The sequence below is a fragment of the Coffea arabica genome, chromosome 8c, assembly GCF_036785885.1.
Source record: "Coffea arabica cultivar ET-39 chromosome 8c, Coffea Arabica ET-39 HiFi, whole genome shotgun sequence".
Taxonomy (NCBI): Eukaryota; Viridiplantae; Streptophyta; class Magnoliopsida; order Gentianales; family Rubiaceae; genus Coffea; species Coffea arabica.
The window spans coordinates 38,824,753-38,848,554 of NC_092325.1; the positions used below are offsets into that span (position 1 = coordinate 38,824,753).

The following is a 23,802-nucleotide window of genomic DNA, read 5'->3' on the forward strand; positions in this document are numbered from 1 at the left end:
AGACATGTCTATTATGTCAACTTAGCAAAAATTACAAATATCTAAAAATAGTTTGTTATTATATCATTTGCATTTTGCTAATACATAATGAATAGGGGCTAAATTATAAAATTAGGGTGTCATATCTTCGGTGCTTTTGCTCATATAAAAGAATTGGGGGCTAAATAATAAAATTAGGGTGCCATAGTAGAAATAGTGAAATTTGATCAAAATACTATAGAATTGCTTATATACAGTATAGCACTTCTTACTCTTTGTCTATTACTTAGTTTTTATAATAAATTAAAAGAAACATGTAATCTAATATTTAATTTGAAATGTGTTACAACTCTCAATCTTATTGCACGACAGATATTTTACTGAATAATTTTAATTTCGTATATACCCATTCCATATGAAAATAATTATTACTTATGATGTATTACACGTTATACTAATCTTTCACAGTGCTAACATTAGACTACAAATTATATTCAATTACACTTTTTCAAATTATTTCAGTTATTGATTTTTGGGGGTTGTTATAAGGAATAATAAACAATTCGTGAAAACATTTTTATGCTCAGACATGTCTATTATGTCAACTTAGCAAAAATTACAAATATCTAAAAATAGTTTGTTATTATATCATTTGCATTTTGCTAATACATAATGAATAGGGGCTAAATTATAAAATTAGGGTGTCATATCTTCGGTGCTTTTGCTCATATAAAAGAATTGGGGGCTAAATAATAAAATTAGGGTGCCATAGTAGAAATAGTGAAATTTGATCAAAATACTATAGAATTGCTTATATACAGTATAGCACTTCTTACTCTTTGTCTATTACTTAGTTTTTATAATAAATTAAAAGAAACATGTAATCTAATATTTAATTTGAAATGTGTTACAACTCTCAATCTTATTGCACGACAGATATTTTACTGAATAATTTTAATTTCGTATATACCCATTCCATATGAAAATAATTATTACTTATGATGTATTACACGTTATACTAATCTTTCACAGTGCTAACATTAGACTACAAATTATATTCAATTACACTTTTTCAAATTATTTCAGTTATTGATTTTTGGGGGTTGTTATAAGGAATAATAAACAATTCGTGAAAACATTTTTATGCTCAGACATGTCTATTATGTCAACTTAGCAAAAATTACAAATATCTAAAAATAGTTTGTTATTATATCATTTGCATTTTGCTAATACATAATGAATAGGGGCTAAATTATAAAATTAGGGTGTCATATCTTCGGTGCTTTTGCTCATATAAAAGAATTGGGGGCTAAATAATAAAATTAGGGTGCCATAGTAGAATTAGTGAAATTTGATCAAAATACTATAGAATTGCTTATATACAGTATAGCACTTCTTACTCATGCTTATCTTACTCTTTGTCTATTACTTAGTTTTTATAATAAATTAAAAGAAACATGTAATCTAATATTTAATTTGAAATGTGTTACAACTCTCAATCTTATTGCACGACAGATATTTTACTGAATAATTTTAATTTCGTATATACCCATTCCATATGAAAATAATTATTACTTATGATGTATTACACGTTATACTAATCTTTCACAGTGCTAACATTAGACTACAAATTATATTCAATTACACTTTTTCAAATTATTTCAGTTATTGATTTTTGGGGGTTGTTATAAGGAATAATAAACAATTCGTGAAAACATTTTTATGCTCAGACATGTCTATTATGTCAACTTAGCAAAAATTACAAATATCTAAAAATAGTTTGTTATTATATCATTTGCATTTTGCTAATACGTAATGAATAGGGGTTAAATTATAAAATTAGGGTGTCATATCTTCGGTGCTTTTGCTAATATAAAAGAATTGGGGGCTAAAAAATAAAATTAGGGTGTCATAGTAGAATTAGTGAAAGTTGATGAAAATACTGTAGTATACAATGATGCAAAAAGTTGTCACAAAATTGGAATCGGGTAGACTTTCAATGACAACAAGTTATGTTGTCACTGTAGAGAGAGCGTTTGTGACGACTTTACTTGAGTTGTCATAAATTCATTTCCCGCGGCATCAAATGAGATGCGCGCCAACTATTTCGTGACGAGTTGAGAATGACAACTTCCAATGTTGTCACTGATTATGCTTGTGCTGTACTCATCTGTGATGACACCTAATGTCGTCACTGAATTAGGTTATCTGTGACAAGATTTTTGTTGTCACATAAATTTTTGTCACTGAAAAATATATTTCTTGTAGTGATAGGATGACTTAATGTAAATGAATTCTAATTGATACTTAGTTGTCTAATCACACCTACCATTACAATTTAGCACACATTTTTGTTAGAACATGGTAAACAAAGGTACTTTATACTATATGAATTTCAAAAGTCATACAATTATGTTTTTGAAATGCTAAGTAATATGCTTTCTTTTCCTGGCATACTGATTGTTCTTTTCATTTTCAAGGTTTATGTGAAGAACATCATACTATCTCTCTTAGTCAAGTAATACAATTCTTTCCCTTTCTTGATACAAATTTCCAAAAGCATCTCTGAACCTAGCTTGGCCAAAAAAAGAAAAGAGATCTTGTTATTAACACTATGAAAGTACAATGATACAATGATTGTGAAAGAAAGAAGATTTTAACACTAGAGTAATCAATACAACTACTCAAAGGAAAGAAAAAAATTGAAATAACTGATATTTCTTGTCTTAGAATTGTACCCATAATCACAAAATATAAAATGATAAAATAGACAAAAACCTATAAACTATTGTTTTGTTCTATGGAATTTAGACAGGAAAGAAAGTACCTTTAATGATTTCTTCTGATGGTAGACAACAATGGAATTGAGATGCTAGATGATAGGGTTTGTGGACAAAGATTTGTAGAGAATGCAAGATTGAAAAAATTTTAATGAGTTTCAATGTTTGAGGGATTTACTTTGATACTTATCAGTTAAGATAAGGAGTAAATCAGGGAAGGAAACCCCATCAATTAGGCAACAAAATCTCATCCACTTAGCAAACTGTGTTTTTATTTTCATTTTTTTTAGAAAATGCCACTAAAACTTATGATCCAATGACATCTATATCTATATAAATTTGAGAAGTGATTTTTAGCAACAAACCTCCACACATCTTCCCACTACCAATTCTATTTTTCTAGCATTTCACATTTAATTTAATTTATAAAATATATTCCTCTTAACTTTCACATCTACTTTTCACATTTGAAATTGTTGGTTACTTTTTAAAATCATTTCATTTCAAATTGTTGGTTAATGTGCATGTTATCCTATTTGACCTTCAACCCATCACGTTTTCGATTGCCTTCCGTTATTTATGATTCTACTCCAATTAAAACTTCTATAAGACCATAACAAGATATAACATCCTTTCATACTTTCTTATTAATTTAAATAAGTAAGATTATTTACATTCCATTTTTTGTTATTCACACTTCAATAATCATTTTGATCATATAGTTTTCATTAATTAGACGGAAAATGGAGTGCAAATAACAGTTTCCTAAGTAAGAAGTGGCTTCCATGCCTTTCTAATTTAAATAAATAAGAAGTGGCTCCACTTATATAAGAATTTGGTTTGAAATTTATTAGTGGGAAGGTAAATAAAGAGAAAACATTGCCAAACTTAGTAAAAGTAAAAAAGTAAATGATAATATTTTATCTTTTAACTTAGTAATCCTAAGTAAAAGAGCAAAATTAAATAGAAAACAAAAAGGAAATAATGTCGTGGATTTAAAAAATCAAGAATGGTATCATTCATGAAATCTAAATTATGAAATCACTAAATAAAAAGCCCAATCCTAGGATTTAATTACTCGATTGCATTAATAATTAGAAAAGCCCAATCCTAACCAACAAACACGCTACGAGGGTTTGTTTAAGTTAGATCATACGTTTCCCTAACATGAAGCCAATCACGCTAGTCGCCACTGGTATTAATCAATTAAACAATTACGGATTCGATCAATTAATTTGGCATTAGTTCATTAGGTTAATTTGAATATCGGGCCCTTGACATTTAAATAACATAACAAGCATAAATAATTAAATCAGAAAACGTACAAATACCAACGAATAAAAGAAACAAATAAAATTTATTCGATCTCACCGATATTTGGAACCGCGCCTTCAAGTTGACCTTCGACTAGATGAGAAACTTAGCCACGCCTCATGAGAAAATCTCCAAGTAATTTAATTGAGGTCCAGGCCATCAAAGGAGCCAAGAAAGAAAAGAAAACTAAAACTATGCTAAAAGCTTCGATAAGAACTAATGATAAAAAAACTATTCATTCCAGATCTCTATACGTCTGCTCCTTTTTAAAGCCAAAGAGGACTAATGCCTCTCCTAGTGCGTGGATCCCGCCGAATTAAGAGTCAAAGCCCAAGAAGGGAACTCTGCCGAATTGCTTCTTGCTTCCCATCTCTGTACGTTACTTTCTTCTTAAGAGCCAACTGACTAATGCCCTTTTCCTTTCCTCTGTGGTCCCTGCCGAAGTCAAAGGTCCAAGCCTTGAAATTCTCTTTGCCGAAGTCTCTGGTTGTAGTCTTCTTAGTCAACAAAAATAAAGGAATAGGAGTCCAGTTCTTTTCAGCACTGTGGCCTGGCCTGTGGCTCGTTTGAAGTCTCAATTATTTCCAAAAAAACCCTCAGGTTTGGTAGTTTTCTGTTCCCTTTCTAAAATTAAGTCCACAAACCAAATATAAGTAGATATCCGCAATTAACACAATATTTGGCAGGGATAAAAGGGAAAATTACTAATAAAATTACTAACAATTAGCACCCTATCAATTCCCCCCACACCTGAACCATGCTTGCCCTCAAGCATGAGAACAACAATTGAGCACCGAAATTTAATAATGGCTATTGCTCCAACTACCGTATTGCCAAGGTACCCAGAAAAACATATATCAAGGTTCACAAGTTAAGATCCAAGAAAAATCACCTCAATTAGCTTCCCAACCACCAACTCCTCCAATTTAAAGCAAACTAATCTAAAAAAAAGGAATGGTTGCTCACATTTATCAGCAAATGGTCCAACTACTAACCAAAATCTCGACATTAAGATCACAAACCGGCAAGCTGACTTATTCACATACTAACACAATCTTTATTTTATTTTATTTTATTTTTCTTTTTGTTTTGTTTTTGTTTCTTTTTCTTTTTTTCTTTTTTTTTTTGAGTAACAAAAGACTTAGTCTATAGCCCTTAGAGTCTTTTGACGCGAACTCCAACATTTGACAGATGGAGGAGCCCGGTTACTTAGCTCCAATCGCTATGCGACACGCACTTATAGCAATTATTACCTTTTGACGCGAGAATCGACACTTTAGGTGAAGATCCCCGGTTGCTCAGTAGTAACCACTAGCGGAGTACAATCAACTCTTATTTATAACCATATAGCACAATAACTAAAAATAACACAAAAAATAACAGCAGCTAGCCTCAAATTTCCAAACATGGAGAACTAAAATTATTAATTGGACCAATTCACATGAAAAATGCCAACGATCATTCCCTATGTCTAGAAAAATTAACCAAAAATTGAAAAAGTCAAGCAATTAGCGATATTCACCAGAGAGATGTTCATGAACTCAACCACATCAACTTGATACCTTTTTATTAATAAACTTGGCAATAACAGAATTAGAGATAACAATCCAGCATCAAACTTGGTATTCATATGAAGACTGACCACTAGAAAGAAAAAAAGAAAAGAAAATAAACGAAAAAGGAGATAAATATCAAACTAAAACAAAGGAAAAGCCTTTAGAAACTAAAAACAAAAATACTAGCACCCAAACTGATCTCCCCCTCACACCTAAATGACACATTGTCCTCAATGTGATAATCTAACAGCAAAAGGAAGGAGAAGGGCAACGGTACTTCCGTGAAGTCGTCAAAACAGGGGCGGGTCAGGCAGGAATTGAAGAGCAAGACCCGCATGGTGTACAAGTGCTGCCAAATTCTGCTCCAGGTAATGCAAGTTGACGCCAACGTGGGCCACTTGAGTCTCCAGTCTTGGTGGTTCCAATGTTAGATAAAAGCAGGGTCAATGTAGCCCAGAATCGCAGCAAGTGCTCCAATGAACGAAGTAATTGAAATCTCTTGCCAGAAGACTCCCAAACACAGTAATTAGACCCAAATAGTGCCCAATTGGACACAATCAACAAATTTCAGCAATTAGACATAACTAAAATTAGCTAATGACCCAAGAAATGGGCAACGCCAGCAATAGTAGTTCAAAAGTCGGACAATAACTGAATCACAAGGTTCGTTATTTAGCAATCAAACAGGCAGCCAACCAAATAAAATCCACAACTGTAGGCTGAATGCTCCAATCAACACCACTGGTGCACTCCACAAAAAATAAAACAACTCAAACGGCCAACCCAATCAACAACATGTGCAAGTTAGCCACCCAAAGACTAGACAAATATCCCAACAACACAGCAAATTGAATGAATATGCACTGAGTCTCCAATTCAGTCAAAATAAGATCAAGGGGCACGATACAGAAACTAACAAAGCAGAAGTCAAGTGATACCAACAGGGACCCCAACAGAGCAATGAATTCAACCAATTGGAGCAAGTGAAACTCAACAAATGTCACAAATTGGACATTCAATTACCCACTTCAAGATACCAAGCCTTAAGAATTTTAAGAATCCCAGCAAACAAGCAATTCCAGCAACTACCGATTAGAATTCGAGAAAATTTAAGAATTGTAAGCAACACCGCAACCAGTATCACTGGTGTATACACAGGAAGGAATTAAATCAAACGGTCAACAATTCAATAAATATCTGAAAATATCCCCACATATGGTAGCAATTAAACCCAAATCTGTCCAAAATTTACCCTAGAAAATGTCCAAATCAACACCCTCTTTTATCCATCAAGAAACCCAAACACAAAAGCTCAAATTCCAGCAATTTAAGGACCCGAAAAATACTAATCGAGGCAGAAATTTCAATACCTCCACCTGTCAGAACTTGACAGGTGGTGACGCGCGGCAAGGAGATGGCGGACAGTAGCAGCAGGTTGCGCGAGGTGGAGCAGCTGCGTGATGGTGATGCGAGGAGAAAGAGAGTGCGAGATTGCGGTAGGGAAAGCTAGCTGGCGACCAGCGTGAGAAGGAGAGCTGGTGGTGGTCAAAGGCGCTGGTGAGTGGAGGTGGCGGGTGGAGCTTGGAACGGAGGAGCTCAGCGAGCTGTGGGTGGACGGTCGTGGGCAGGGGAGCAGCGGCGGCCTTTGGAGCTGCTGAAGGTGGAGACGAGCTGGTAGTGCAGAGTTGGTGGTGAACAGCAGCGGTGGCAGCTGGGTTGCGCGCAAGGGGCTGCTGGACAGAGCAACGGGCAGCGGATGGCGTGCGTCCGTAGCTTTGGGAGGCAGCGGCGGCAACTGGCACGAGCATGGCTGGCAGGAATGGCGGCGTGCACAGAGGAAAAAGAAAGAAAGAAAGGGCGAACAGGGCAGCGGCGAAGAAGAAAGAAAAGAGAAAGAAAGAAGAAGAAGAAAAAGAAAGAAAGAAAAGAAAGAAAGAAAGAAGAAGGAAAAAAAAAGAAAAAAATAGTTTTTTTTTTTTGGGAAATTTTTTTTTTATTGCACACTCAAATTTCAAAACTCGAATTGTGAGAACCAAAACTGAAGGTGTAAAACGGAAAATGTTTTTATTTTGAATTTTTTATTTTTTATTTTTTAGTTTTTGGGTCGTCAAACACCGCGTGGGCACGCCAAGATTGATAAACGTCCACTGACCTTAGGAGATACAAACACCGCGTGGGCATGCCAAGATTGCACTTCCTGATCACAGTAGAGGAAAATATTAAGACCGACTACCACCCAAATGAGAAACGACAAAATGAAAGTAATGAACAACGAAAAACAATAAAATTAATATTTGGGTTGCCTCCCAAAAAGCGCATTTCTTTTATGTTTTTGGCTAGACATTGCCATATTTATTCACGGAGGATAAAATCTCGTGGCTTGTTTTAGTGTTTCATCCTCTATATAGTCCTGATAGCCCTCGTAAATAGAGTAATCCTTCAGCACACGAGCTACGATCTTCCGTGAACTAGTAGATGGCGCCAAATAATCAAGCAGTGATCTCAATTCTTCATCCACTCCTCTATCAAGAGCACTCAATGGTTCAAGATATTTGACCATAGCTACTCTTAACTTATTTCTGCCATGAGACTCAAAAACTTCCGGTATAACAAAATCAATCTCATTAACAGAAATCATGGAGTAAGAGTTAAGAAAATGCGAGTTAGGGAATGGAGGTGGTGTCATCACATTTGATGATTCTTCACTGGATTCTTTCACTTGAATGGGTTGCGGTTGGGGTTCCATTTCTTCCTTTTCGGCTTCTTTTTCAACTGCATCTGTAGATTTCTCATTTTGACACTCTTGCATCTCCTCATCACTAGTCAAGCAAATTGCACTCTTGTTTTCTTCAAAATCAACAATGGTTTTCGAGGGCAATTCTTCAAATTGAGAAGCCAATCGATTTATTCTGGATGTCAATAGACATATTTGATCTTCCAGATTACTCATTGCATCCTTCATCATCTCATTTCTCATTTGTGTCTCCTGTTGGAATTGATATGTATTAGTAGCTATTGATTCAACTATTTCTTCAAGAGACATACCTGACATAGATGATGATTCTTGAGACTCATACTGCTGAAAATTCATTGGCCCTGTTGTATAATTATAATTGGAGTTATCCTACCATTCTTGATCATACCCGTTTGGATTAGGGTTATACCACGTTTGAGACCAGGGTGAAAAATCTCTATAATTATTGAGTGGGACACTCAGATTATCTTGATATTCGGGGCACATACCGGTTGAATGATCCCTGGCATAACAAATTTTACAGGTTGCAGCAGCCATTCTTTCTCTAATAGAGTTTAGTGCCTCTGAATATGCAAACTTAGCAAAAAAACAAGTCTCATTGCCTTCCCAGGAAACAAAATCCAATCTATCACCAAAATACGGAGTGTTAGAAGCCATAAACTATATATAAAAAAATAATAGAAAAATAAATAAAAAAATAAAAACAAGATGAACTCAAAAAGAAATAAATTAATCTGGCACCAGTCCCCAACAACAGCGCCAAAAATTGACAGGGTGTCGAACCTGTGCAATAATAATTACCTACTCAAGAAAATTACAAATTTTGTATATAGCGGTGAGTAGGGTCGAATCCACAGGAACTGGGGATAATTCGTTTCTTTTAAAGTCCAAAGTATGGGGGGTCGAATCCACAGGGATTGGGGATAATTTATTTCTTTTAGAGTCCGAAGTATGGGGGCTTTTTTTGGAGAATATAAAATAACTAATTAACTAACCAATAAAACAACTAGTAGAAATAAATAGAAATTAATCAATAACCAATATGACTCTAGCCAAAGGTGCAACTTTTTAGACACCGTCCATTCAACTGATCATTGATGCAAAGATAATTCGATTACTCATTACCAGATTGGTTATAGTTGTCATACACGCGATGAACAACCAGCCTTTTCTTAATTTCTCGATAGTTAAGGTACGACCGTTAACTATTTCTCTAACCAAGAAATAACCCTAGGTACGACCATAGGATTTAATTACTCGATTGCATTAATAATTAGAAAAACTCAATCCTAACCAACAAACACGCTACGAGAGTTTGTTTAAGTTAGATCATACGTTTCCCTAACATGAAACCAATCACGCTAGTCGCCACTGGTATTAATCAATTAAACAATTACGGATTCGATCAATTAATTTGGCATTAGTTCATTAGGTTAATTTGAATATCGGGCCCTTGACATTTAAATAACATAACAAGCATAAATAATTAAATCAGAAAACGTACAAATACCAACGAATAAAAGAAACAAATAAAATTTATTCGATCTCACAGATATTTGGAACCGCGCCTTCAAGTTGACCTTTGACTAGATGAGAAACTTAGCCACGCCTCATGAGAAAATCTCCAAGTAATTTAATTGAGGTCCAGGCCATTAAAGGAGCCAAGAAAGAAAAGAAAACTAAAACTATGCTAAAAGCTTCGATAAGAACTAATGATAAAAAAACTATTCATTCCAGATCTCTATACGTCTGCTCCTTTTTAAAGCCAAAGAGGACTAATGCCTCTCCTAGTGCGTGGATCCCGCCGAATTAAGAGTCAAAGTCCAAGAAGGGAACTCTGCCGAATTGCTTCTTGTTTCCCATCTCTGTACGTTACTTTCTTCTTAAGAGCCAACTAACTAATGCCCTTTTCCTTTCCTCTGTGGTCCCTGCCGAAGTCAAAGGTCCAAGCCTTGAAATTCTCTCTGCCGAAGTCTCTGGTTGTAGTCTTCTTAGTCAACAAAAATAAAGGAATAGGAGTCCAGTTCTTTTCAGCACTGTGGCCTGGCCTGTGGCTCGTTTGAAGTCTCAATTATTTCCAAAAAGACCCTCAGGTTTGATAGTTTTTTGTTCCCTTTCTGAAATTAAGTCCACAAACCAAATATAAGTAAATATCCGCAATTAACACAATATTTGGCAGGGATAAAAGGGAAAATTACTAATAAAATTACTAACAATTAGCACCCTATCAACTAGCTAGCGGATAATAGAAGAGGAAAATGATGATGATTTTTAATAATTTTGAGAACTCTAAAAACATATATTATAGAGATTTTTTTTTCAATTTACGTTAAAGTTTATGAAAAATGCTAATCTAAATGCAGCCAACAATTTTAGCGGTACACGATATGATAGGAGAAAGATTTTTTTTTTCTAAAAATGGAAGAAAATAAATTGGTTATAATTTGTTTTTTATATTATAAATTTTGATATATGGGTATAACATAATATATTTTGTCACCTACCTAAAGCATGATATTATGTCCTTTATATCAGATATGCAACTAGAGCCCTCCGAGGATAGAATATGTACAAGTGATTGTATGCGCTATATCCAATCCACCATGATGGCCCACTTATTTTATTTTATTTTTTTGTAATTCACCAAAAATTAATTAAACTTTTACATTGCCTGAAAAGAACTAAAAGAGCCAATACTTATATGGCTTGCAGTAGTAGGTTATGTATATAGTAATTAATCTAGCATGCCTTTTGTTTTAACAAAGGAATTATTTCATTGATGAGCAGGTACTGTCTTGAATGAAAATCAGTACCTGACTTCCATTCCTTAAAACTTTATGTTTGTGACCCTGCTAAAAAGGTATTTTCTCATTGCCATTGCATTAACTACAGGGAAAACCTCTGGAAGTGGCAGTTTCAGCAAATTACCAGATTCAAAATTTCAAATATATAATGCCAGAGCTCAAGTGAACGGCCATGGTAGCAGTTTCAGCAAACTACCAGATTCAAAGTTTCAAATATATAATAGAAAATCACAAGTGAACGGCCATGGTAGCAGCTTCAGCCAACTACCAGATTCAAAGTTTCAAATATATAATAGAAAATCACAAGTGAACGGCCATGGTTTCAGCTTCAGCAAATTACCAGATTCAAAATTTCAAATTTATAATAGAAAATCTCAATTGAACAGCCATGGTATCAGTTTCAGCAACCTACCAGACTCAAAATTTCAAATTTATAACAGGAAATCTCAGGTGAATAGCCATGGTACAAATCCAACTAAAGATCAACTCTACAATGACAAAAACATTACAATATTCTTCCTTGGAAAGGATTTGCACCGCGGCTCAAGCATGAATCTGGAGTTTGTTGAGTCGCTAAAGATTACTACACTATTCCTGCCAAGACAAGTTGCTGATTCCATTCCCTTTTCCTCCAAATCTGTTCCTGAGATATTGAACAAATTCTCACTGAAGCCACAATCAGAAGAAGCCGAAACTATTAAGAAAACAATTGCAGAGTGCGAGATGCCTGGAACAAAAGGGGAAGACAAGTACTGTGCGACTTCACTCGAGTCAATGATTGATTTCACTACTTCCAAGCTGGGGAAAGATGTTCGAGCAGTTTCAACTGAAGCAGAAAAAATAGATACCAAAATCCGAAAATATACTATTAAGGATGTTGCCAAGTTGAACACGGCTGATAAAGTCGTTTCTTGCCATAAGGAAAAGTATCCGTACGCAGTATTTTACTGCCACACATCGCAGAGTAATGCATATATGACCAATTTGGCTGCTGCTGAAGATGAAGCTAAAGCTAAAGCTGTGGCTGTTTGCCACAAGGATACATCACAATGGGACTCAGAGCATTTGGCCTTTCAGTTGCTAAAGGTGAAGCCAGGAACTGCTCCAATCTGCCATTTCCTTCCTGAGGATCACATCATTTGGGTTCCAAAGTAATAAATATTCTGCAACAATATTGCCGGCATCCCCTGTCCGGGAGTGTATCAATATTTGTCAATTTAACATGGCATTTATATTTGCTGCAGTGTGGGAGTTCCAATCACATGCTCCTTTTTTTGTTTTTTTGGTTGTTTCAGTCGCATGTTCTTCCCATGATTAAATGAAACCTTGTTTAGTTTCGTCTCTAATGGTTGTACTATGTCGATGTAATATCACCCAGATGGAATGGTGTCTGGGTAAGTATTATTAATGGTTCAATTGTCTGTGGGCTGTTTTTCAATGTGTTTGTGGGTTGTTTCTAGATGTGCTACTTTAGTTTTAGACTGTTTAATAAAAATTGTTTTTCTAAAACACCTCAAAAATAGGATTGTCTACCGGTATGCTCGAATTGGGCATGGGGCCTCACAAATTCCATTTTAAACCAGTTTGCCTTTAGAGTATGAACAAATTGGAAAAGAGTGTAAGACAAATTTAAAATGACCATTTTTTAAGGTCAAATATACTCTCATGTCTTCTTAATTTTCGGTGTTTATATACTCTTTTTTTTTTCTTTTCGTGGTGATAAAATGGTCACAGCTATAGCAGGTCACCTTATCGTGGGTGAGACGAGGTAAATTATGCTAATAAGTTCTTTTCATGATTTGAATGTCTTTCTCTTGGATTCTATGATACCTAATGTAGAACAGGTTGCGCAAGGTTTCATGGACAAAATGGAGCGTGCAAAGAATCACAAGACAAGGCCAGGAGGGACAAACTTCTGAGCATGTCCGGCGCCAAACTTCGTGGAAATCAACTTGCAAGGGTGATTGGTGTGCCATGACCAGCGCTGGTCGTCATCGGCAACTTTATTTTTATTTTTCTTTTCTTTCTCTTTTTTTTTAATGTAATTTCATTTTTTTTTCAATTTAGAACTTCTAATTTATATGTAGGGTCGTACTAGGTTATTTGATGCTGTTATTTTGAATAAATTATTTAGCACTTTTGCTTTTATAATCAATGATTAACTAGCCATTAATTGTGATAATTTCAAGGTGTTAAATTTGCAATGAGAATTGAAATTTAATACTAGTTCAAAAAAGTGTTATACTTAGGGAATACACTCACGGGAGTAGGGGCACACTTTTGTGATTTTGATGGTTTGTTCCATGTAATTTTATAGAAGAAAGGAGATTGTAATTAATTTCATAACACAAGAGTAGATATGGATTAACTACAAGTATAGTTGATTTACTATGAGAGTAGATTTCACATGTATTAGGAAATTATGCCATAACTAGTCAAGATAATAATATTCAATTAATTGATAATTTCACTTGTAAGAAAAGTAAAGAATTCTACAACCCTAAGAGCTTTCTATTGTCATTTTTGTGACTGTTATTTTATGTTTGTAGTGTAGATTTAATTTTCTTGTATTTGTGATAGTCTAAATAATAAAAAATTTAAAAATTATTGGTAATTCACAATCTTCCCTATGAAATCGACATTTAATATCCTCTATATTCGATAAACGATCTGTATACTTATAGAAAATAAAGTGTTTAGCTTTTATTAAAATTTAGTATATGGTAGAACCTCACTAAGTTTTTGACACCGTTGTCGGGAAAGCTTTGGTTCAATATCGGTACTAAGAACAATTTTATTAGTTTAGATATTTTTACTTGTTTTTCTTGTATTTATTGTGTCAAGTTTTTTGTTTGTTGTACTTAGTGTCTTGTTGAGTCTTTTATTTTGTGTTTAATGTCTTGTTTTTGTTTGTGTCTTTTAAATTATTCTTCTTGACTAATTTTGCTTTTTAGATTGCTTGAAAGCACTTTTAGGTTCTAAGGAGGATTGTTTAGTAAACAAACGTAGATAAAATTTTGAAAGAAAAAAAGTTCAGAAATGTACTACAATTTTCAAAATTACAACTATGGATGTAATCAAAAGATATCCGAAGATATGCCTTTTAAAGATGGTTTAAGTAACTTAAAGGTTATCAAGATTAATTAAAATTTTAAAATTTTATAAAAAATCTTTTATGTGTTTATGAATTAGACTTTTAAATTATGAATAAAATTGTAACTAATGCATGATAGTTTCTTTTCCTTTCCTTTCTTAATCCATACAAAATGAATGGATTTTGATTTTCTCCACTCTCCTTTTCTTTTGTACTAGAATTCTCTCCTTTACTTTCCTCCCCTCCCCTTTCCTTCAATCCAAACAGAGCCTTAAGGCTTTGTCAAATTGGCTAGTATACCGTGAAGACGCAGACATTCCAAATGTCTACATCTATTGGCCCAAATCACATGTGGTCTCCAATTTGTATCTTAGGTGAGGAAAGAATAATCTCTTGTCTATTTGTCCCCTCTATTATTTTATTGTTTATGGTTTCAATTATGGCTGTACTTCGGGGAATACTTACTGTCAGTGTTTTTTTAATTTGGAGCTGATTGAATAGTTCAACCGGTTTGATCGAGAATGAGGTCATTATTCAATCCGAGTTATTCACATAAATCGAGCAATTATTGGTCTAGTAAAAGATTCAGTATGATGGGGAAATCAGGTTCTTCAATATTCTTTCATACTTCTTTGTATCTTCATAATTTATATACATGTTTATAATATCATGATAACTTCATTCACTTTTCATTTCTTTTTTAATTACGATACAATCAATCAAACCTCTCAAACCCTAAACACCCCCGGCCCCGCGCGGGAAAAAAAAATTTGTGGTGTGCTTTTTAGTATCTTATTCGGACTCAGTTATAGAGTCCCATTGACATAGCTACTCTAGTGCAAAATGAAGGCGTCGGACATGAGCACGGCGGGGCAAAGTGAAGAGCCTGAGTAACATAGGTTGCAGCTGGTTCCATCGACTTAATATAACGAACTTCAAGATTGAATGGGACTCTTTGCTCGTTGTTTACTTCTCAATGATAAGCTTGACAAGAATTTCATGGGTTCACGATCATCTTGTAGTATTCATGTCGGGAACCACTTCTGAAGCGTTTTGTTTTTGTTAGTTCGGTGGTAAGTTTCGTTAATACGAGGTAAGTCAACTTTCTGCAAAAAGATAAAAGTTCACCTGAAAAAAACACAGATACACTTGCCAGTATGAATTTAGCACAACCTGACTGGTACTTACATGATCTGAAAACCGGTAGGTGAGTTCAGGGTTGGTCTGGAAGAGTTGATGTATTTGACGTAGATTCATCAGAAGTTTGATATGTTGATGATCGTACACAACGTAAAATAGTAGATATACAGATCAACTACATACAACCAATATTTTGAAAATTGGATTGGATCGGTTGGTTCGATCGATTGAACTGCAAACCGATCATGTCTCCGGTCCGATTTACTTAAAAATTCAAAGAATTAATTGAACCGGTCAAAACCGGGGAGGTTTAACCGATTTTATTAAGTATTTATTTTTTAAAATAAATATTTTAGTTTTATTCAAAATGTTTAATACTAAAATGAATAAAAAATTATTAAACCTTTAAACCGAAATCGAACCGATTGAACCGTAAATCGAAAGATTTTTCGTTTCACTCCTCTGTCCGGGTTTAAAAACATTGCATACAACTGAACCAATAAAAATACTCGATTCCCCTAGTACCTTTACATTTGGAGAATATTACACTGACATAATTGATAATTAATACAACCAGAAGAAACGAGACTAAACAAGGATTTATTCAATTATGGGAAGATAATTAATAGAAGTCCCAGGCTGCAGAAGACCACACACAAAACATCAAAGCGACAAATATTGATCACTCGTGCGATATCAACAAGCTGCTGCTGCGGAATATTTAGTGCTTTGGAACCCACACAATGTGATCCCCGGGAAGGAAATGGCAGATTGGAACAGTTCCAGGCTTCACCTTGAGCAGTTGAAAAGCCAAATGCCTGGGGTCCCATGAAGACGTGTCCTTGTGACAAACAACCACAGCCTTGACTTTTGCTCCATCAGAACCAACCAAGTTAACCATATAAGCATCGATGTTCTGGAAGCTGTGGCAGTAAAAAACCTGCGTAGACATAGTTTTGCTTGTGACATGCAACCAATTCATCATCAACGATTGCTTTATCATTGTTCAGCTTGGAAACATCCACAATACCATATTTTTGGATTTTTCCTGCATTTTTTGGTGCTTCATTTGAAAATGCTAGAATATTTTTGCCGAGCTTTGAAGTAGTGAAATCGACCATCGACTCGAGAGATGTCGCACAGTACTTATCTTCCCCTTCAATTGCAGGCTCCTCGCATTCTGCTATGGTTTTCTTGATAGCTTCGGCTTGTGCTGAATGTGGGTTCACTGAGAATTTATTCAAAATTTCAGGAACAGATTTGGATGAGAAGGGAGTGGAATCAGCCACCTGGCGGGGTAAGAAGGCCGGAGTATCATTCACTGATTCAATAAACTGCATATTCACGCTTGAGCCGCGATGGAGGTCCTTTTTCAAGAAGAAAGCTGTTACTTTTTGGTGATAATGGAGTTGGTCTTCGGTAGGACTATAATGCGCAATGTATTTATATATTTTCAACGGGATTCTGTCTGGTCTTACGCTGAAACTGCCAACTCCCGGGGGCTTTCCTGTAGTTAATTGATGAGCAACAAGGTGAAATACCAAATATTTGAGGGACCAAATTTAACATATTTAAACTAATAGTAATATCCAACATAGAAAAGCTTCACAGTTTTGTGGGGTAAGAGTTTAAATTTATAGAAAATATATCTAAATTTTTTTACAGCTTAGACCCTCTTGCTGAACCTCTAATTGTAGCGAATATTGGGAACGGTTGTGAGTTGTGACACTTTCTTTGGGTTTGATAACTGGGATTCTGCTGGACCACTATATTTGTATGATCTTGTGAACTAAATGTAGTGTACATGATTATGTAAAATTCAAGATATTTTACTCATTTTGTCGGTAAAAGCTTTTACACAGTGCATGAATATGAAATAATTATAAAACATTTAGCCAAATCCCTTTTTTTAGGGCAAATTCCACTTTATCTCCCTGTAGTTTAACATTTTCACATAACCCTCTTATGGTTTGGATTAAAATATCAAAGTGACGGGAATGATCATTCTCAACGGAGTCACCTAAAATGTCAAAAATACTCTTATGTAAAGTTGAAAATTATTTATTAACCAAGGGGGGTTATGTGTATATTTTAAAAACCATATGAATGTTATATGGTAAAATATTAAACCGTAAGGGGGTTACATGGTAAAATATAAAAATCATACGGGGTTCATGTGTCATGTATTTATAAGGGTAATTTTGACATTTTTAGATTCCGTTACGAATGACTATTTCCGTCACTTTGACACTTTAATTCAAACCATGAGAGAGTTATGCATACCTTTTAAAACCATAGGAGGGTTATGTAAAAAAAACGCTAAACCATAGGAGAGTAAAATGTAATTTGCCCTTTTTTTATAATTAAATATTAGATTTTTCTAACAGATACCTAATCAGCACTCCATTTATTATGCTAACAATTATTATACTCTTTTACATTTAAACCCATCCCTACACTTAACTTTATTTTTTAAAAAAGTTAAGAGATTAACTCAATCTTAATGAATGTCCACTCTCGTTGGACAAACCCTTAACTCTTTTACCCATTTCATTATTGGTCCTTGAATGGGACAATTGAAATATAAAGACCAGATTTATTGTGTTTGTGAGCATAATTTTGTGATTTTTTTTTGGTTTTCCCTTTAGTGAAACTAGAAATTTGTGGTGTAAATTTTCTCAAAATTCTTTAGCTTTTGAAATTGGTTTAGTATCTATTAAAACCCTTGAAATCTTGGGGAAACAAACAGGAAATTGGGCGAGCAATAGAAGAAGCGGAATAAATAATAAAGATTGGAAAGGAGCAGTTCTCGGACAAACCATTGCGTACGATATCTCTGAGAGCTTTGGGCATCGGACTGTTTGGAAGCTTGGATTTCCAATAAACTTCGAGATCTGCATGCTTTGCTCCAACTCCTGTCTGGTATAAATTTCACGATACCCAAAAACAATATATCAGCAATTAAGTTTCCAGGCAGCCCAAAATTATCACGAAGTTAAAAATTGATAGCCTGTAACTTTGAAATATATATACACACACACTCACAGAAACAAGTGTGAGAAAGTAGAGGAGCTTGAGCAAGTCCATAATACTTATGCCACAGTAGAATTCGGCTATGTAAGGCTGAGTGAAGAGATACTAAAACCAAAATGTTGATGTGAGATAGCTCAAGAACCTTGGCAGCAGTATTTATACAAGTGCAAGAGCCACAGTGGCTTGCTAAATATTTGAGAGGGGAAAAGTTGTGACATGATTAATGCTGCACAGTTGAGCATTTAAGGGTTTGTTTGTTTCGATTGAAAAATTTTTTAAGAAAATGTTTCCTCAATTTGTGCTTTTTAGCTCATTTTAAACCCCAGAAAATGATATCTCCTGGTAAAATGTTTTGCATGAGTGTGCGTAAATAATTCCAGTTACAAACTTACTGAAGTTATTTTCCACCCTCGTATCTCGTCTCTTTTGGCTTTAGTTACCTTTATCAACACAAGAAGTCAAAGGCTTATTGGAAATTGTACAGTGGCCTGATTCACCAACATCAGTCGGCAATTCTGTATACCAATAACAATGTCCAGCCTTTGCTTTGGAAATTTCAATCCACGATGAAATCTTTTAGATCTTTAAAAGAATTTTGATAGTAAAATATTCTTGCGAGTCTTGACTTTATTGCATTATCATCCTCAATTTCTTGTGGCAGATAATGGCTAATTTGGAAAACTAATATTGATCATTCATGTGGCTATTGCTGTATTCTCTTCTTGGTCGGAGAACAATAGCGCGAGTGGTGTAGGTGGTGGAGGACTGGACAGGAGTGGTTGATATGTTGACGAACTGAATTAATTATTCATCAGGACGGGTATTTTCTAGAAGTAACCAAACACATGAAAATTAGAAATAAAAGAAGAAAAATTTTTCCAAAAGATGACTTCCAATGAAATTAGTTTCCCAGAGAAAATAATTTATATGGTACCGAATAGATCCTTAGTCACTGTACCTTTCAATTTTCATGATATGCAACAATGGAGTATTTTCATAATAGTCATCATCGTGCCTACATCAGTTGAAAAGCTTTGCTGATATGATCTCATAAATGAATGATTGGCAGAAGATATTATGCAACATTCTAAAAAGTTGATTAAAAAACATATTATTTTTTTATTTCTAACTTTTTTTCTATGCCAAGTTTAACCAAACAGAGCATAAGTGCATCCACATAATATGGGACCTGTTTGGCACCTAGGTTTTTAAAGTAGTTTTTTCTCTACAAATTTTTAAAAAATTTTAGATATATAGGAACCTTAAAAAACTTTTCAAAGTTTTTAAAAAATATAGCTCAAAATAACTAAACACAGACAAAAAAAATTTTTCCCTTCTTTTCTTTCTTTTTCTTCCTCTTCACACCTAGACCCATCACCATCTCTGCCATTGGCCCGTGCTGACAGGCACCTCCATCACCGCTAGGGCCTCTATCTCTCTCCCTCTCTTCTTCTTTCTTTCTTTCTTTCTTTCCTTTCTCTCTATCTCACTCCCTTTGCCTCCTCTCTTCTCCTCCTTTCCGCTACCATCCCCTTCACCAGACCCCTCCCCTCCCCTCCCCTTGAAGGGAGAGGGGGTGGTAGGTGAAGGAAGGGAAGGAGGAGGAGGAAAGAGGGAGAAAGAAAGGGAGGGAGAGAGAGGAAGAAGGAGAAGAGAAAAAAAAAGGAGGTGGGGATGGAGTTGGATGGTGCCAACGGTGGAGGGAGTGGAGTGGTGGTAGTAGTTGACAGTGGAGGGAGTAGAGTGGTGGTAGTGGGGAGGAAGGGAGGAGGGAAGAGGAAGGAGGGAGAATTTTGAGGGGAGCCGGGGAGAAAGAAAAGGAAAAGAAAAAAAAAAAGAAAGTTTTTTTACACATTTCTTAAATACCTAACTATACAAAAGTTTTTTTCACAAATTTTACAGTAAGTTACAATAAAATTTTATACAAACAATAAAAAAACTCACCATTTAAATGGGGTTTGGATAATCAGAAAACCCTTCTTCTCATATTAGGGTCACAAAGTTCAAGTCATTTCCATGATTTCAATGTGTTTCTCTTGGATTCTATCTCTCACAAATATTAATTGCTCCGTTGGTTTTGTGCTTGATGTTCATTTGGGGTATAAGTTGGGCGAATAAAAGTATAATTAGAAGGTGAATATAGGAACAGATATCTGTTACAAGGTTGCAGAAACCGTCAGAAGGACCCTGCAGATGATTATCTTGCAAAAAAAAAAAAAGTAGCCCCTATGGGATATCTCTTATAATTTCAAGATGTGATGATAAGGTTAGACCAATGGGCATTAGCACACTGATCATTTGGACTTATGTTGGGAGCATTGTTTAAGGTTTCTATCAATTGATTATGATACGTGAAGACTAGACACTTCAAATCACAAGAGCAACGGTTAATTCCAATTTTCACTCTTCAACTATATTTGTATTTTCACTTTAATTTCTAAATTTTAAAGTGGAATACTTTATTCCTTAAAAAATAAAATTTGTGTGCTTAAGTAAAATGGTTGACGGAAATAGGACACATTTTATATTTAAGTGAGATACATATGTTTTAAGAACTGAAGTAGAACAAATTTTATTCATAAGTAGGATACTTCTTTTATATATATATATATATAGAGAGAGAGAGAGAGAACTAAAGTGTGACAAATTTCACTTAAATTCAATAGATTTTATATTTTAGATATAAAAGTGTCTCATTTTCAAATTTAGGTATCAAACTAGGGATTCAACTATAGTTAAACGGTGCAACATAGAATTGACTCCAAGAGGAATTTTTAGGCATCAGGAAAGAGGAATCTTTTATAAGTCAGTCCCCTCCTTATTGGTGGCTTTAATTGGCCCATAATGCATTTAACATCATGGCTAATACGGACGAATGGTGGCGGCCGGGGTTGGCATTTGGTGGGATAGTTGATAGTGCCACTGGCGTGCTTCAATTTGCCGCCGTGACGATGCCATCTCAGCCACCCTACCCTAAAAGAAAAGGAAATGAAAATAGCTAAAAAAAAATAATAGATGTCTAATGAGTAATAACAAATTGTATTGCTGACGAGACCTTGGTCTAATAATTAAGTTGAGATCCTCCTTTTTCTTTCATATTTCTTAGATCCCATTCATCTCCGGCTAAAATATTTTGAGGAAAAAGAAAAGCAAATTGTGTTTTTTGTGTAGTTGAATTGAACAAAAAACTAAATAGCTTAGCTCGATATACTCGCAAAAAGAAGTGAGGAGACTTTTTGAAACTACGGAAAAATTATGTTGCAAAAATAGACTTTTTTTTTAATATTTTACTGTTGAAAAGAAATTTACTTTCTTCTTTTTCTTTTCTTCTTTTTCCTCTGTTCTCGAGGAGGTAGTGTTAAATTAAACCAGCATCGCATCAAGTCAGTTTCAGCAATCAATAGCACTTAAATGGTCCCATGATTGGGCGTGTCAATTGAGAAGTTTGAGCAAGACTTTGACAAGCCAAGCTCAACTCACAATAAAAATAATGTGTGTTTGGATAGCAATTCTTTTTATCAAATACTATTTTACTTGCATAACAATTATAATTTTCAATCAACATTGTATGTTCCTAATAATTTTTTTTTATCTTACATACATCACATCATAAAAAATGTTATAGTAATTATTTCAAATAATCTCCTATCCAAACACATTCATCATAATTTTATTAAAATTTGCACTAATGACAGAAGTTACATCATCAATCATACACCAACATTAAAGAACGGCTCTAAGAAGTACGGAGACTACATATTTGAAGAATAAATAAAAATTAAAATAAAATAATTATAACTTTAAGAACATTTGTGCATGCTTCCAATCCAAATGAAGATGCTTTAATCTAGTGTAAATTTTGCTGCAAGGTTGGGAAAATGAAATAAAATGTTCAATTTGGAATGAAACACACATACAATTATCACTATGTAGATTCCATATTAACTTGGCCTAATAATAGAGTAGGTAAAAGCTCGCCCGTTAGAAGATTTCTGTTATTATGGTAGATTAACTTGCATAAGAAAGAAAAAGTTTATATAAGAACATGGATACAGAATGCCAAGGAGGCCTTGGTCTAGTGGTTAAAATTGAAACTCTAAAAATTAGAAATTTTGTGTTTAAATTCCTCTACCCCTCGCGCTTCTTAAGTCGTATCTCTCCCCTGATGATGAAAATGTTTTTTTAAAAACATGGATACAGGTAGAGGTCAGGTTCGGTCCAGAAGGTTGATATATGTGTTGTAGATTCATCCAAAAGTTTGGTATATTTTGTTATAGGATCTACTTTGCAATTATCATACAACGTAAAATAGTACACATAATTTGTACATCAACCATCAATAATACTCATCGAGTACCTTTACGTTTGAGGAAATATTACACCGACATAATTGATACTACCATTGGCAGAGAAGAGGCTAAACAAGAATTACTTATTTATGGGGAGATAATCAGTCGAACTCCCAAGCCATAACTGAGTTGGTATTGTCTACTTAGAGGGGGATTATATGTTCAAATGGTTTTCAATTTGATATTGTCTACTAGTTTAAAAAGGTTAAGTCATAACTGAGTATTGTTGGACTGTCATACTAACAGCTTGGAACCAACTTGGACCTCCTGAAGGGATATAAAATTTCTCTCTGAGTTGTAATTTGTAAGTCGAAGGTCTTGATACCTTTGAATTTAAAAAACTTAGTGTGTGCCACTACACCCTTCTAATCTAAAGGGACCTTCCCTCTAGCCCCATATATAACACGGGTGTGTTGGGGGGGGGGGGGGGGTTGTAATCTAATCTAAACGAGCCTTCCCTCTAGCTCGGGAGTGTAATATTTGTGTTGCCAATTATTAAAGAGCAAACAAAAACCTTACCAGCATTTTGGTCCTATTGGAGGGCCACATCTAATGTGAGATTGTCCTTCAGCATAGGTCCGTATTACAATTTACAAGTATTCATGACTTGATGTCAGGAGGGTTGAATTAAAACTAATTTCTTGTACACCAAACAAAATATCAAAAAAACCTCAGGGGAAACGCCATTAGATTAAAATTTATAACTAATTTATTATAATACCCCCGCCCCATTAGCCCCGCAGGCATCCGCCTCCATTGTCATCCTTAAGTGCCACTGGGTTATTATGATAACATTTTAGCGTTCCATTATATCAGGAATACGTGTCATCACAAGGTGCCACTGCATCATTATTTTATGATACTTGCAAATGCCCTCAATTTGAGTTTCGATACAACTTTAAATGCCACTATATTAAAACTTTCCTGTCACTTTGAAATGCCACTAAAAAATTAAGAAAAGTAAAAAAACAATTTGAAATTAAAAATCAAATTATCCT

At 34.6% G+C, this 23,802-nt stretch overlaps 1 protein-coding gene and 1 pseudogene across 2 annotated transcripts; one reads left to right on the forward strand and one right to left on the reverse strand.

Moving 5' to 3' along the window:
- The first annotated feature begins 10,875 nt into the window (after positions 1-10,875).
- LOC140013164 (BURP domain-containing protein 6-like) lies at positions 10,876-12,624 on the forward strand. The gene has a single exon (XM_072062263.1). It carries the CDS (start codon positions 11,222-11,224, stop codon positions 12,341-12,343), a length of 1,122 nt encoding a protein of 373 aa, XP_071918364.1. The 5' UTR covers positions 10,876-11,221; the 3' UTR covers positions 12,344-12,624.
- Positions 12,625-15,847: 3,223 nt separating this feature from the next.
- LOC113706762 (BURP domain protein RD22-like) lies at positions 15,848-18,627 on the reverse strand (annotated as a pseudogene). The gene is made up of 3 exons (XR_003452094.2): positions 18,468-18,627; positions 18,242-18,341; positions 15,848-16,929 (listed from the first exon to the last, which is right to left on the reverse strand). The product of XR_003452094.2 is annotated as a BURP domain protein RD22-like (transcript).
- Between the last annotated feature and the right edge of the window lie 5,175 nt (positions 18,628-23,802).

What these genes read in the sequence shown, in the direction of transcription:
- LOC140013164 (XM_072062263.1), top strand. Translation starts at nt 11,222, where the DNA reads ATGTTTGTGACCCTGCTAAAAAGGTATTTTCTCATTGCCATTGCATTA.